Source organism: Lampetra planeri, chromosome 20 (genome assembly GCF_965212315.1).
Source record: "Lampetra planeri chromosome 20, kcLamPlan1.2.h2, whole genome shotgun sequence".
NCBI lineage: Eukaryota > Metazoa > Chordata > Hyperoartia > Petromyzontiformes > Petromyzontidae > Lampetra > Lampetra planeri.
In genome coordinates this window covers 3,078,510-3,095,116 of record NC_136126.1, presented here as the reverse complement: position 1 = coordinate 3,095,116, position 16,607 = coordinate 3,078,510, and the positions used below count along the sequence as shown (strand labels likewise).

The 16,607-nt window shown below is 47.3% G+C and overlaps 1 protein-coding gene across 1 annotated transcript in view; it reads left to right on the top strand.

The window, feature by feature from the left end:
- Positions 1-16,607, top strand: part of LOC144724284 (collagen alpha-1(XI) chain-like) — a 165,860-nt gene that overhangs the window by 26,185 nt on the left and 123,068 nt on the right. Inside the window, exon 4 of the mRNA XM_078603271.1 lies at positions 4,797-4,959. Within this exon, the coding sequence (XP_078459397.1) occupies positions 4,797-4,959 (163 nt within the window). The remainder of the gene's footprint in view (positions 1-4,796; positions 4,960-16,607) is intronic.

Below are 16,607 nucleotides of genomic sequence, written 5' to 3'. Positions count from 1 at the left end.
TTATTTTTATTATTTTATTACTTCCCTTCTACGTGACTTTACCGAAAGAACCAAGATCTTTGTCTTTGTTGTGTGTGTCATCTGTCTGTCCCTCTGTCTGTCTTTGTGTGTCTGTATGTCTCCTTGTCTGTCCATCTGTATGTGTGTCCGTTCATCTGTCATATTACCTCAGCGTCCACCTGCAGCTATTTCCCCACCATTTGTTCTCTCGCGGCCTCAGCTATTTTAGGCATCTATCTTCTTACCCTTTAATCTCTGACCCGCGTGAACCTGTGCTATGAATGCAATTTAGTGCAATATTCTGTTTGCCACTGAGGCTCTAGAATGGGCTACAGATATTTGGCTCTCAGATATGTACAAATATATATATACACACACATGCACTTGGGAGGGCCAGAATTGACTTTAATGACCAAAGCAGCAAAAATATGACTTTCAGCAGGGGTCGTCATTAAATTCCTGTTTGGCTCAGTGAACGCAGCCATTAACACACAGCCTCGTTTAAAGGTGGCATTCATTAGCGTTCGCGAGGCATCATTTCTCTTCAGTTACAGGCAACAAAATACACCGCGGTTTCCTTTGTACGCGGACAGCCCTTTGTCAATGCACTGCTGGATGAGGGCCTGCCAATGCCGTGTGGGTCATGGGGGTTACTTGACCACACTTCGCCATGCTGGTCAGCACATTGATGGGTTTTTGCTCCGCTGCCTCCCACGTGACTCTGCAGCCTGTAACAACCTGTTGTGCATGGTGGTCGCACATCCAAGCAATAACCAGGCCCAAAACCTGCTTAGCTCCCACGTTCTGGTTAGACCGCGCATATTTTGCGTGACCTGATTGAGCATCTACAACACTTTTCACCGCATAACTTGTTAAGAATACGTCTTCAATTATGTCTCTCTCTCTGTCTCTCTGGATGGTCGTAAAAATGAGAGAAAAAGTAAACCCTCGGGTTGGGAGGTAATTATCCCACGCTCTTCTTTCCGTTGTTTAATTCGACGGTGGGCACCTGATAATGTTGCTAAGATCTGGAATTCCCTACTTTAACCGTCGGATGTCGTACACTGCATATGGCTCTACAGTTTAGCAGCTGGTGCTGACACATTTTAGCGCAAATAACAAGGATTGCTTTATTGATAACAGACCTCGGCAAGCCAAAACCATATTGCCTGGAGATGATGCGATTCTTCGCAGATGGTCTTGCTTTGAAAATAATTACTTTCCGGGGTTTCCCGGGGTTTGGCATTGAACTCATTTCGAAAACACAGCATGCATTGCCACCGTGCGCCGCCCTCCTCACTCAGCGCGATATTTAGTAGGCATCCTATTAAAGACGCGCGGCACATTTGGCGCAACGAGCCGGGCGCACGCGCACGAGCGCGTCACATTTTTTTTTTCGTAACAAAAAACCCCCGCCGCTGTTTGAAAATTGAACCCGCGCACGTGTGGCAATGACGACAGTGGCAGCCGTGATCACGGTGGCATTGCGCGCGTAACGAAGCGTGGCAGGGGGTACGGTGTGAAACAGCCTGGGCGCCCCCCCCCCCCACGCTAATGGCCCCTAATCCCAGCTCGCGACATTTCTGGGACACGCTACGCGGCGTTCAAACCGCGGGGACCTGCCGCTGGAGCCGGTGGAGGCGGCCAAACCGCAGGGGCCCGATTGGGAGGGAAGAGGCATGAATGCGGGTGGGGAGAGGGGGGAGCGTTCTGCTGCATTGGACCCTGCAGGTAATTTCCCTTTCGACTGATGACACTGAACGCCTTGTGCCTGCCACCGCTACGGGAGCAGCGGGCGCATCGCCACCGCCCTTCCAGAGCGAGCCCGGGGTGAACATGACCCAGAGAGAAAAGAAGAATATATTCTATGGGCCTTTCGGTAAAGCCACGTAGATAGACAATTCATCAAAATATCACCACGTTTCGATCGCAACACAAGCAATTGTCTTCAGGTGAGAGGAGAAGACGATTGCTTGTGTTGCGATCGAAAACGTCGTGATATTTTTACAATTTTTCTATCTACGTGGCTTTACCGAAAGACTCATAGAATAAAATAATTTTAATTACAGGTGATGATGATGAAGAATAAAGCATGCGACTGCGTGGACCGGCTAAGAATTGGCTGTGCCGTTGCCTGTTGCGTGACCTTTTGTTCTTATATATATATTTTTTTAAACAAAGCTAGCTGAGCCTTGAAATAAATCTGTCATGTGCAGATGAAGTAAAGCATGCACTCTGTCTGGTAGCCTAACACAAGAACGTGTGTTACTTTTGTACACATTAGATGACATTCGCTCAGTTTCAAAAGGTAAATGTGGTTTTAACTTGTTGTTAAGGATTCATCTTCACATCGGTGGGAGCCAACAATTTATTTCAGCGATGCTTAATTTTAGTATCACTGCAAACCGATGTGGCATTTGATTTTAATTGCCCTTTTTTTGTTCACCATGACTTCCAAAATTGGCATTTGTGCACCGCATTAAGCCACGTGACTAAGTCACATCTCTCCGATGTGTTTTCGGGTTGCACTGCATCTGGTTCGGCATGATGTCCGACGTTTCGTACGCGAATTTGAGCGTTTCACCATTGTCCTCCAATGGTAAACAGTGTTTGCCGGCTACTGGTCGTGTCTGATGTCGTAGGCTGGCCGAACTTATTTATTTGCTTCGTCTGGGAGGAAACCGGAGATCCCCAGACTAATATGACTCTGTAGAGGTCCTCTAAGCAGTGACGGCACACTGTAAAAGTCAGACGAATTAATTTATATCTTGATTTGAAGCTTTCGTGACTGCAGGAATCCATACTCGTTGGTTCTTTCGGTAAAGTCACGTAGGTAGAAAAAATAATAATAGATCACGACGTTTCGATCATAACACTAGCAACCGTCATCAGGTGTGAAACAAACACAGCAGGGGGACTGCTGACAGCAGTCAGTTGTTTGTGTTGCGATCGAAACGTCGTGATCTATTATTTGTTCTACCTACGTGACTTTACCCAAAGATCCAAATAGTAATTAATTGATAGTCTGCTCGCTATGGCGACACATTCTTAAGTGCACTCCATCCAGTGCTCCTGGCTTAGTCACTCAAGAATGGAAAACAAAAACCTCCACGAAAAAAATAATTTGTCTCACTCGATTGGATCACACTTCACCCTCAGTGCAGAACGTGTCCTCCCGCTGAGGAGGAGGCATTGATTTGCCTGATTCGGCGCAATGACTGAGCAACCGGCAAGACTGGTAGCCTGGCGTGTTCACACAGTGACCTGGTAGTGTCTCTTTACGGGGACACGTGACAAGAAGGTACGGACGAGGCTGTTGGACCCACTTTCACATCAAGCGGACTTACTTTCGCATACGATTAGCGCGGTTGGCAATGTGCGGTGCGAAAGAAGTTGAAAATATGTGCAGGCATCAAGCGCGCGCGTCGGGTTTAAGTTTGCGTGGGGCGAGCTTAAAAACAAAACTTCAGCAGTGATTGGGAAAGGAATAGGCGGTCAAAAGTTCGCGTTTAAAATTTGACAGTTTGGCCGGAACAAGTAAGCGCTGAAGAAACATTAGCGGGCGGTCACAAAGCCATGCATGTTTAGTTGTCTTTTGACTTCATCCACAACGTGTTCTCGTGTCGTGTCGCAGCATGCGGAATTTTCCTTGACCCCTTCGTTCCTCACGCTGCTCCACTCTTGGACCTCGCTCCCCCGTTGTCTCCTTCCCCAAATTCCAGTGGTCTTTACTTGGAATCAATCTCAGCAAACTGACTTCAACCGCCCAGACATGGTGGTGTGTTGGCTCCTGTCTCACTGTGCTATTACTTGCGCTCTCCATGTTGCTGGCTTTGCAGCTCCCTCCCATTGCCTCTTTCTCCAATCTCCTCTGACCTCGCTAAATGAAATGAACGCCTTCATTGCTTTTGCCGTAATTAGTACTGTTGCTTTCTTTCCCCTTCGCGCTATACGCCCGCGGTGCAAGGCTCGGCTACTGCCATGAAATAAATAAATAAATAAATAGATAAATAACCCACGTGCCCATAGATATCTGAACTCGTCCCTGGGCAACCCACCTTCACTCACCCGCACTGACCAGTGTGATGAAGTGTGGTCAAACAACTCCCATGACTGACACGGAATGGCCAGGCCCTCATGTACCCAGCGCCGGATTGACTGAGTGCTGTAAAAATATGTCAGTCACGTGACGGCTATTGGATGTCAGTCACCGATTTTTCACCGAGACCAGAACGAGGCCCTTCTGTCAGCAGTGGCATGAGCAATCACCTGTAGGGCTGCACCTTTGCTTTTCATCTTCACTTGCGCTACGAACCCGCTGACCCGAGTTCGATTCCAGCTCATGGCCACGAGTGCCAGTGACGATTATCTGAACCGGTCCTGAGCCTCGCCTAGGTCGACTCAGCTTCAAATGAGCACCTGGTGTGGTGTGTAAACATCGCCAGTGGGGAGACAAAGGCGGTCGGGCGTGGTGCTGGTCACCCACCCCCTTGTGTGCTGTGCCGGCCTTCATAGGTGCTCGCGAACAGCACTTGCCCCAAAAAGTATCTGAAGGCTATACGGGGGATCTTTGTCTTTGGTATATATCACAATCACCTTTGAGTTTTTTTGTTCATTGCTGCACTTGCAACAACAAAAAAACCTGCCGCCGATAAAAAAATTATGTTTACATACAACGGAGAGACGAAAAATCCCAATCCATCTCTTGGACGACCAGGCGTCCTTCACCCCTCGCCCCTTCAGCGTCGCGAAGAGGGCGGCTTAACAGCCGTCGGCGGCTGTGCTCCCCTTTGCAGGTGGCACCGCGCCGCTCTGAGCGTGGAAGGGAAGAGCGTCACGCTCATCCTGGACTGCAAGCGCAAGATGACGCGGCCGCTCCCGCGGAGCGACAACCCCACCATCGACGTCAACGGCATCACCGTGTTCGGGACGCGCCTTGCCGACGACGAGGTCTTCGAGGTGAGGCGCCCGACTTGCACGCGGGGAGTACAGAGCAGAGGTCGCAACCGGGTACCCGGTACCCGTACACTACCCGATACCCGGCTACCCGTACCCGGCCGGGTACGGGTACGGGTACCCGTTTGCGACCCTGCTGCGGCCGGGTACGGGTACGGGTAGGCCGTGAGTCACTGGTGAGTAACTGTTTGTCACTCATTTCCCAAAGTCTTGTCTCTTCTCACAATTCAAGTTCCTAGAATCAACCCACCCGCGCCTGCAACATGGCTTCATCCCAGAGGTCGCAATGAGGTACCCGATACCCGTACCCTACCCGTACCCGGCCGGGTAGGGTACGGGTACGGCCGGGTACGGGTACCCGTTTGGGACCCTGGTGCGGCCGGGTACGGGTAAGGAATCAAAACCCATTTGCGACCTCTGGTACAGAGTGGGGGCCAAGATGTCTCATATTCGCGGTGGGGAGATGTCAACTGCCTCGCCTTGTGTGCAGGAGGTTGTGGGTTCGATACATCTTTGCCGAGACTTTTAAAGTTCCGTGTTTTTTGTCAGTTGCGTAATAAAAATTACGGGAATAAGCCACTGACGACAATGCATTAACATCTGGTTTTCCCCTCTTCTGGTAGTGCACTCCAGCTAGTTGACTTGCAGGTCGCGTCTGGTGGGGTGAAGTGTGGGTATACCCACCTCTTCCAAGATGTCTGGCCGGGCTGTAAGAGTAATGCCGAGATCCCGTCTAGAGGGGCTTTCGATAGCTCCCCCCAGCGGAGGCCTATCCGTCAGCAGTGGCACGAGCGTGCACTTTCGGCGCTGCTCCTTTGCCTTTACATGTATATATCTATACCACATTACGTATTTACAAAATATTAAAATAAACAATATAACATAGATTTCGATTTAAAGCTTTCCTGACTGCAGGGATTCATAGTTTTGGTTTTTCGGTAGTCATGTAAAAGGGAAATAATAAAATAACAAAAATAAAACAATAAAATTCTCACGACGTTTCGATTGCAAAACAAACAATCATCATCAGGTGTGAAAACCACAGTAAGAAAATGTTCTTGCTGATTGCTTGTTTTGCAATCGAAACGTCGTGAGAATTTAATTGTTTTATTTTTGTTATTTTATTATTCCCCTTCTACGTGACTTCACCGAAAGAACCAAGAATATAAAATAGTTTTTCTTCTTCAGTTTATCCATTACTTTACGCCATTGATTGAGCTTCTCCTCCAGCTGAAATCGCTTCTCAATTTACACATTGCTGTAAGGAGTTTATATATATGATGTTACCTGTCCAGTGTGTTTTTATTTATTTGCGTGTCCACCTGATCCGTACATGCAGGACGTGATTGTGGGATGGGTGGGGGGGTTTGGAGTGCCCAATCACAAGCACTGTGCTGCCAAGCCAGCGATGTTGTCCTTAGACCGAGCAACTTTCTAAGGATTCCTTTCGGGACAGAATTTGTACCAACGCGACTCGCGACAAATCTAGCGACTTTCCTGGATGAGGGAAAACAATACGGATTTAAAAGCGATTCCAGGATTGTATGAAGCATCCTTGGCGAATTTTAGATGTATACTACTCATGGACTTGTCGGTGCCATTTTGTTTCTGTCTCGCGACTTTGCTCCCTTGTTGGCTGACTGACTTTCTCCGCTTTTAAGGAGTTGGCAAAAAAAATGCTGGTCATGACTCCGAGACACCCCTTTGCCAAAGCCTCGTGCCAGGCTCGTTCAACTCAGACGTGGCTCGTTTCGACCCTCATTGATTGTGACAGGTGCTGAGTCTGTTGACCTCGTGGTGTAACCCGCATTGGCCTGGCTCTGCTTTATGTAAGGCGCTGGGAGTTAGTGGGGTCAGGGGAAGAAGCGTTACATAATCCACTGTCGCGGTTTTCAATAGCTCATTGCCACATGTGGTCTGTCCGTGGCTATGTTCGGTTGAAGGGTGGATGCTCTGTTATATTTTTTGGTTCAATAAGTATTCGCTTTTCAATGATTGAACAATGTGAAGTGAAAATTGAAGGCGAGCACTCTCTGAATAATAATTCTGATGACTATTCACGTATGTAGATTTTTTTTTATCGAATAGGATTCTTAAAAACAAACTTATTTATGAAAACCAATGCATGTATAATTGTATATACGTCTATGATTAGTAATGTTTTCAAGTTCAGTGTAAAACATTTAAACGTAAATACGTACGTATTGGTCAATGCCGCTCATACTTGGAAAATCCCATTCGCCACAGATTGACTGCCAGCTTTAGAATTTTCAATTATTATTCGTATTCAACAAATAAAAAAAAACACAACACCTGTATGGACATTATTTTCAGTCATCACTCAATCTTTTCTCTTGTGTTACCAATGCCAATGTTTGCGATGTGCAAGCGTGAATGTGCTTGCGAAGTAAACAATACTATTGGAATAACATTGGGAAACAGAAATTGGAACACGTGGATTATAAAGCACATGCAGCTAAAGATCAATTATTTTGACTGTGAAGCAAAGTAAGTGGGATTGGGACAGGACACGTCGCTCGAAGGGATGGTGGCCGCCGATATATTTGGTTTTTGCATGTCTCTCTTCCCGTGGTCGCGTTGATTTTTTTTTTCCGGGTCCTCCGGCTTTTTCTTCCACATTTAGAATCAATACGCCTTTGGAGTTTTTGGCTGCTGCTATATATTTTCACGTGGTGATGATAATCCACTTCATTGAGCCAGTATTTGTGGCCAGGTCGCATCTGAAAAGGATATACATAGCGCAATGGGCCTTACCTGGTAAAATAAATAAAACATCGTTAACGAATTAGTCGAGACTAACAGGGAAGTGACATACTCTTAGTTATTTCGGTAAAGTCACGTAGGTAAAAAATGAAATAAAAATTAATAAAAATAAAATAATAAAATCACGACGTTTCGGAGGCAACACAAGTCTCCGTCATCAGGTGGGACCGTCACAGCCAGATTTGCTGCATCAAAGATTTGATTTTCAGATTTGATGCAGCTAATCTGGCTGTGACGGTCCCACCTGATGACGGAGACTTGTGTTGCCTCCGAAACGTCGTGATTTTATTATTTTATTTTTATTAATTTTAATTTCATTTTTTACCTACGTGACTTTACCGAAAGAACTAAGAGTATGAATCCTTGTAGTCACGAAAGCTTCAAATCTATAAGTGAAGTGTCAGCCAAAGGAAGGGACACACTCAAGAAGAATGGCGATGGGAGAGATGGAGCAATGAAATAAGCTGGTGGTGGGCAGAATCTAAACGGCTTGCTGCATCGCGAGTCCACGAGAGATGGATGGCAGCTGCATCTTGTGAACACCTTCATCCAGCAGTGGATAGATCATTGCTGATGATGTAATATAAAATAATATTGCCCCGTACGTGCGTCGGAGCTGCTGTAGTGGAGGGGAATGAAATGTCTGGCTGGGTTAATGTCTTCGCAATTAACATTGGCGGTGCTCGTATTTTGCCGCTTTGCTGTTTGGTGCAGCTGATGTGAGCACAATGCACCGATGAATAGCGATCTTTGTCACTTTGATTGCTTGGCGCATTCATTTTTAATGAATTAACATTTCAGATTCAATAAATCACTATATTGATTTGAATGCATTGCTGGTAGGCTTTTTTTTAATTATTCGAGGCAACATTTTTCTTTTTTCTCAGTTTAGTGTTTGAGAAATGGCCCAGGAGGTGATTAATGTTACCAAATTTTAAAACAAAAATCACATCTGAGCCAGCAGTTACTGCAGAAGCAGCCATCGTGCAGTTTCTTAAGTGGGCTTGCCACACATCCTGATTTTCCCTGGATCGTCCCATTTTCGAGAAAGCTTTCCTGGGAAATATATGATCCTTCGGGAGACGTTAAAAGTCCCATGCTTTTGCCAGTTGCGTAATAATAACCACGGTACTAAACCACTCAAGACAATGCATTTGCATGTGGCTCTCCCCTCTTCTGTTAGTGTGAGATATTCTTTTTCCCATGATACCTTAGGGATGCCACGGTGGTGAGATGTTAACTGACTCGCCTGGCATACAGGAGGTCGTGGGTTCGATTCCAACCCTGACCCCTGTTTTCCTCTTTTGTATGGATTAATCACAGCAGATTACATATGTAACTTTAGATTTGCTATCCACTCAATTGTATGTTCAGATGCAGAGTGGATCTCGCCCATTCCTCCTTTAAAGGAGTGAAGACAGCGACAGCAGCGGAGTTTTCACGATGCCGGTCGATGGTTTGGGATTCGTGGCTGCACTCCCACATCGCCGAATCGTTGTTGCGCAAATTTGTGCATCATAAGGTGGCCGCATCGGCCACGTGGCCTGGTCCCGATTTGGGTGATGGTCGACCACTGGCAGCGTGGAAGGTTGAAACCGAGAGGTTCGATGGTAGGGTCCTGTATGAGATGTTTATTTTTGACGTCGGCTGCAGTCCAGACTTGCCTTTCATTTGTATTTGTGGCGAGGAGTGAGGCTGCTGTGATGCAGAAGGGGTGGCGTTATTTCAGGCGAACAGGCGGCACTTGGTTTACATTGCGATGTATCGGAAGGTGCCGGTTTACGGGAATTTTTTGGTACTCCCAGACGGCCGCTGTTTCACGATGGATTTGCGGCAGAGTGACGTGGGTGAGCACTGGGAGCCACTGCGTCGGTGTCTGACGCCTGCTGCTGTATTTTGGGAGTTTGCATGTTCTCCCCGTGGTCGCGTGAATTGTTCTCCGGGTCCTCCGGTTTTTCTCTCCACATTTAAAATCAACGTGCGTTTAGAGTATCTGACTGCAATATATTTCCACGTGATAAGCCACTTCGCTGAGCTATCATTTGTGGTCAGGTCGCTTCTGAAAAAGTGCTGTATAACTCAGTGGACCTTACCTGCACCTACGATTAGCTACGTACGGTGCGAATAAAGCTCAACATACATTCATACTTGGACAAATAAAATTAGTTTAGTTTAGTATCGAGGTGGCAGCCGTGTTCTCGCTGTGCCTCCACTGCTGCTCCTCGTGTTGCTTTAAGTGCTGAGCTCAGCAAGGTAGCTCCCAAGGTTGGCACCCCTAGGGCATGCATTCCTCCATGCTGGTTCCTAAACTTGTCTAGACAACAAGCAAACATCGTTGGGCAGGTGGCGATGTGAAGGCATCTGCCTGCAGCTCGGCGTCGCACTGAATTTTATTTTAATCACCGTTGCTGAGCACAGGGCCCCAAAGGTTCGAAACGTCAAGCGACCAGCAACAAACAGCGACTGTCCAAGCTGTAACAGATAAGAGTGCAACGTGCACTCCTTGAAATTGAGGGAAGTGATTCTAATAACTTTGCAGCAGAGAAGACTCGAGGGAATTCCAAAAGTGGAGCAGTGTGAAGGGAGAAGCGGAGGGAGAATCATTGTGTCTTGCAGCGTGGTGAGTGGGTGAGTGAGTGAGTGAGTGGGTGAGTGAGTGAGTGAGTGGATGAGTGGGTGAGTGAGTGGGTGAGTGAGTGAGTGGGTGAGTGAGTGGGTAAATGAGTGAGTGGATGAGTGAGTGAGTGAGTGGGTGGGTGGGTGGGTGAGTGAGTGAGTGAGTGGGTGAGTAAGTGAGTGGGTGAGTGAGTGGGTAAATGAGTGAGTGGGTGAGTGAGTGAGTGGGTGGGTGGGTGGGTGAGTGAGTGAGTGGATAAGTGAGTGAGTGAGTGAGTGGGTGAGTGAGTGAGTGGGTGAGTGAGTGCGTAGGTGAGTGACTAGGTGAGCGAGTGAGTGGGTGAGTGAGTGAGTGAGTGGATGAGTGGGTGAGTGAGTGGGTGAGTGAGTGAGTGAGTGGGTAAATGAGTGAGTGGATGAGTGAGTGAGTGGGTGGGTGGGTGGGTGGGTGAGTGAGTGGGTGAGTGAGTGGGTGAGTGAGTGAGTGGGTGAGTAAGTGAGTGGGTGAGTGAGTGAGTGAGTGGGTGAGTGAGTGAGTGGGTGGGTAAGTGAGTGGGTGAGTGGGTAAATGAGTGAGTGTGTGAGTGTGTGAGTGAGTGGGTGGGTGGGTGAGTGAGTGAGTGAGTGGATAAGTGAGTGAGTGAGTGGGTGAGTGAGTGAGTGGGTGAGTGAGTGCGTAGGTGAGTGACTGGGTGAGCGAGTGAGTGGGTGAGTGAGTGAGTGAGTGGGTGAGTGAATGAGTGAGTGGATGAGTGAGCGTGTTGTTGTGACGCATTAGCGTGGTTAGACAATGTGGGATGGGACGAAACGGACACTCTGTAAAGTTTACAAAGGCATAGCGTAGCACCTTCGCGATCATTTATGCATGATGAGAATGGCGCAAATATTAAACGAAGTTACTCCCATTGCTCTGTCCATGTAGCGTGCGACGCACAAGACGCCCCAACATCGGCACAACTTCCAGATTGCTTTCTGCCCCTGGCTCCGTTGCACCCAGGCTGAGACTGCTTCATGAGGGTGGCTGGCGCTACAGGCCCCCTTCTGTGCTTGATTTCCCCATCAGACAGAGGGCTACTGTGGAGCCTCTGCAGCGTGGGCAGCCTTCAGAAGTAGCGACGTGATGGCTGCTCCCACAGGGGTGTCCACAGAGAAGGAGCGGGGGGTTCACTTTTAGCTGGAGCCGTCCAGGGCTGAGATCAGGTAAATATCTGCTTTTACCAACAAAGCACCAGAGCAATCCATTGTAAGTCTGCGTACTATTAACTCGTATATTAATCAAGGTAATTGTTATTTACAGGCCTCCATGACATCATACATTAATATAGACTCGCAAAGGTAGTAATTTTCTGTCAAATCTTACACTATATTTTTCATAGAATAAGCTGAGTTGCAATTATGACAGTTGTCATATATTTGGCTAGACCACGATGTGTAACTTTCTTCCGATTGAAATTTACCCCAATTTCCACCGCTGCCTTTATCGATTCATTTCCATATGAATTTGACATTTCTCATGGTAAACGGATGTTTAAATGATCTCGCGTGCAGGTGTTCAGCGGATTGTTGCTTTGCAGGACCGTGAGGAATGGCGACGGCTTTGGGGAGGCCTTCGTCCATGGCCGCCGACGATGATGATTGATGATAATGATGACGATGATTCCAAAGTTCAATGTCTTTTCATTGTTTGAGGATAATGTCTATGGCTTTGACGGGTCAGCCTCAGCATTGGTAACGATTATGCGTGCGACGATTCCGTCGGCTCGTCAATTAACATCAACTTTGAGTTCCCAATACATGCATGCAGTGAGCTGTGTAAAATAAATCTAAGTATCTAAAAACATAGAAATCTTAAGGATTTTGTCGACGTTGTTTGTGATGGGTTTCACGTGGCCTTGCAGCCGCTAGAGGCTGCTACGTTTGCCACAATATCAAACAAAATAGGAATCTATTCCTGGAGGGGGTGGCGGTCTGGGGGGGGGGCAGGGGGGGATAGGTGAATGGCGACACCCCAAGTGATTTTACTGCCACACTGTGCACATGCGCCAACGGCTGGGCAGGGCACTGAGCCGTGCGGTGGCTTTTGGACATTTAAGGCTCATTCGGATTTTCTGTGATTTGCGTAGTTTAGTATTTTTTTAAAGGTGTCAGGCATCGAGGAAAAGATACACCGAGAGAGGGAGAGATAGAGACAGAGAAACCAAACCAACGTTCAACGCACCCTCTTGCTCTCCTCCACCCCCTGATGCTGGATTGCACGTTAACCAGAATTGTTAGAGCGCGGTGAATAGCGCCGGACGTGAACACACAGAAAGGGCTTTTTTTTTTAAAGAAACAAAGGGCTGGCTGGCTTGAAATAGTGTGGGAAGGGCGGGCCTTCAGAGGCTTTTAAACAGAGCTTGGATGTCCGTAACGTGGCAATTTGATCCACGTATTTTGGCATTGGCCCCGTTTATTTTTTTATAATTTTCCGCGGTCCCATGATAGCGTTTCCCGAGGCCTCGCTCGAGTGTGTGGGGGCGCGTGTTGAAACACGCTCTTAAAAATTCCTCGGTTTTGTGTTTTTTGGCGTGTTGTTTATTTATTTATTACGTGTAAGCCGTCGGCCCCAGAGATCTCGCGGTGCCGCAAACTTCTCGTTTTTTCTCTCTCTCTCTCTGGCGTTGAAGGGGGCACTGGGCAGGCAGAGCACGGCTCCCGCTTTGGTTACAAACGATGTAATTAATGCGATTTATGTTGCTGCTGCTTCGAGTGAGCTGAGCTGGGTCGGGGGTGTTTGTGAGGAGGAAGAAAAAAACTCTAAAAATCAGGGGAGAATTGGGGGGGGGGGGGGAAGTGAGCGTTGTGGGAAACCGTCACGAGGCAATTGGCCGAACGAGACAGACGATGCCAATTTCTTTTGTTGCGTAATACAAACTTAGTTAGTTTTTTTTCCCCCTACCCCACAAAATGTTTCCCCTGAGCCAAGTCCCATTCGACAGGATTCAGGACGAGGTAGTTCTTATCGGAAGAGCAGTCTAGTGAGCGGCATCGTAGCACCGCACCTTGCCGATGAATGTGAACGCAACGTTCATTTGTTTAAGCTGCAGCCCGTTGTGAGTTGGCCACGATGCGCTGGATAGTATGCGTGCCTGCAACACCGCTGCTGCTTCAGTCGCAATCCACGGAGTGTTCACATTTGATCGATTTGATGCTACGGTTAAAGCAGTCCACGGTTTCAATTAGGTTCCTGTGTCTTTATCGATGTCTATCTTATCTGTTTAGAGTCGTGTGTGGGGATGAAACAACCGAGGAAGGAATATCCAATACGATTTAATGAGGTCCGCTTTTCTGCCAACGTATCTGGAATTTCTGTTGACCGTATGAATGGCAATGAGATATTTTATATTGTTCCAAAAATACGCTCGAAGAAAGCCAATCAAAATGGTCAGCGTTCAGCTGACCTGATCAGTGTTAAATCCATAATTGCAATCCAGAGGTTGTCGGTTCAGTTCAATATCCCGGCACGGCAGCTGAAGCAGTGGACGCACCACGGTTAGTCAATGGGTAAGTCCCAAAGACAACTGGTCAGCGTGAACGAGTAGGCGAAAATACCACGTGAAGGGGCATGAGCAGTTTACCTCTTTTACATAATGCGCGTAAAAAAAAAGTCAGCGGTTGCAACACTTATCTTCAATCCACGAGGAATGTAATGCCCACTCGAAGCATCTGCAGGACTGCAATCCACGGAACTTGTCCTTGATAGTGCAGCCGGTATCGTTTTAAAAGTGTCAGAGGGAACGTATGATTACAGACAGATAGAGGCCGGAGGGGATTGATATCCACCGATGATACTCTGTTTGCCCAAAGAACATGTCTGGGTATGAATTTCTTTCTTGAGTATAAATGTTTTTTTTTCTAACACAGTGCCAATTCTTTCTAAGTATAGCAACGTAAAAAAAAATAAAGAAAGGTGATTGTGGTCGATTCCAGGTTCTGCAGCATCATGGATATGTAAAGTAATTGATGGTAAAGGTGCAGCCCTGCAAAATTTTGCTCACACCGCTACAGGCTGAACAGCTTCTCCAAGGGTGCCACAGTGGCCAGATGTTAAATACCTCGCCTGGTATGCAGGAGGTCATGGGTTTGATTTCGACTTCGACGCCTATATATTTGGAGTTTGCATGTTCTCCCCGTGGTCGTGTGGAATTTTTCTCCAGGTCCTCTGGTTTTCCCCTCCACATTTAGAATCAACGTGCGTTTAGTGTATTTGGCTGCAATAAATGTCCACGTGATAAGCCGCTTCGTTGAGCTATTATTTGTGGCCAGGTCACTTCTGAAAAAGAGCTACGTAGTCAACTTCTTGGTTCTTTCGGTAAAGTCACGTAGAAGGGAAATAATAAAATAAAAGAAATAAAAACATTCTCACGACGTTTCGGCCACAACGCAAGCAGCCGTCCTCAGGTGAAGAACAGGTCTGTCGTCATTCAGACGCTGTCTTTCCGACAGACCTGTTCTTCACCTGAGGACGGCTGCTTGCGTTGTGGCCGAAACGTCGTGAGAATTATTGTATTATGTTTTATTTTTATTATTTTATTATTTCCCTTCTACGTGACTTTACCGAAAGAACCAAGAAGATGAATCCCTGCAATCACGAAAGCTTTAAATCGAGAGCTACGTAGCTCAGTGGATCTTACCTGATAAAATAAACATCTAGTTTTTAGTTTACTTGACGGAGCCCCTTTAGAGGGTATTTTTAGCCTACTCCTTCATGCTGGCCAGAGGTCTTGGAAGAGGTAGGAAGAGGAAGAAGTGCCAACACTTTACCCCACCACACTTGACCTGGCAAACGACTACCTGTGGCGTAGACTCCACATGTATACGTCGGTTGTGTCAACGGAGTTGGGTGGCTGATTTTAGAAACGCAGCAGCTTCCCACTAACATCCATGTAACGTATTAAGTCAATTGTGATGTGTTCCAGGTACTGTAGCATAATCGCCATATGTCACTAAGTAGCTCTCAGATGTGTTTTGGGGTTGTATTGCGTGTTGTTCAGCGTGATGTCCGACGTTTCGCTCCATGCACTGGCAGGTTCTTGCAGTGCAGTGCTGGAAGCTTCCATGGGAACTGAATTGAAGAAGTTCCCAGCATATGAAGCGAAACGTCGGACAACGTGCCCAACAGCACGTGGTTCTACCCAAAACCAACACGGAAGTTTATTGAGGAAATATTCAGTTCAATATTCGGTTCCTCACAAAGCTCCCAGCACACGGAGCGAAAAGCACATGTAGCAGCACGTGTAACAGCACTCGGTGCAACCCGAATAAAGCAACGGATAGCCGATACTGCAACACAGCATAAACCTATGCAGTGGTGTTACAAATTGTTTTTTTTTATCCCCGTAGGTAATTTCAGGTTGCTGGTAAGGACAGGCTACTGCGATGTGTTTGGCAAGCGTGAGCTGTCAGTGAAGCAATCCAGCTGGCCGGCTGCCTCTTTAGAGCGCGTGAGGGTGAAATGTAATCTGGAATAGAGCCCGACTAAGCCTCCCTGTAGCAACCACTACTGCAGATGTCACTGGGATTGCCTTCTGCAAACCTGTGCGCGTACATGCGATGTGTGCCAGCAGCCGTTTGCCAACACATGTTTGGAATAGTTTGAGCTTAATTAAAAAAAACATCTAGTCATGTAATTGACTATTTGTAAAAAATAATCATGCACGGGGGGGGGGGGCATGGTGAAGACATATATAGAATGAAATACTAACAAGGAAGAAAAACCATGAATATGCATCGTTCAATTATTATTATTATTATTGAAATGCTTCTTCTGAATAATCCGCTGATGGAAGAATTGATTTGCAAGGGTGTCTAGGGTGTCGACTGATACGTAAACAGCAACACGCATGTACCAACATTTTATGTCTATAACTTACACAGTACGTGTTTACTATGGAAATAACATCACACCCAGTCGAACGCATCGATAAACACCCTGGCGCACACCACCATATCACGTAGAATATTTCTGCGGGCTGTAGCAGTTTCAACAAAATATTTTAATACTGGTAGGAACCTCCTGGTTACACCAGCCCACAGGGGATTATTGTGTCCGTCGTGCAGGGAGGGGCTGGGTGGGGAGGGGAGGGTGGGGAGGGGCTGGGTAGGGAGGGTGGGGCTGGGTGGGGAGGGGAGGGTGGGGAGGGGCTGGGTGGGGAGGGGCTGGATGGGGAGGGTGGGGAGGGGCTGGGTGGAGAGGGTGGGGCTGGGTGGTG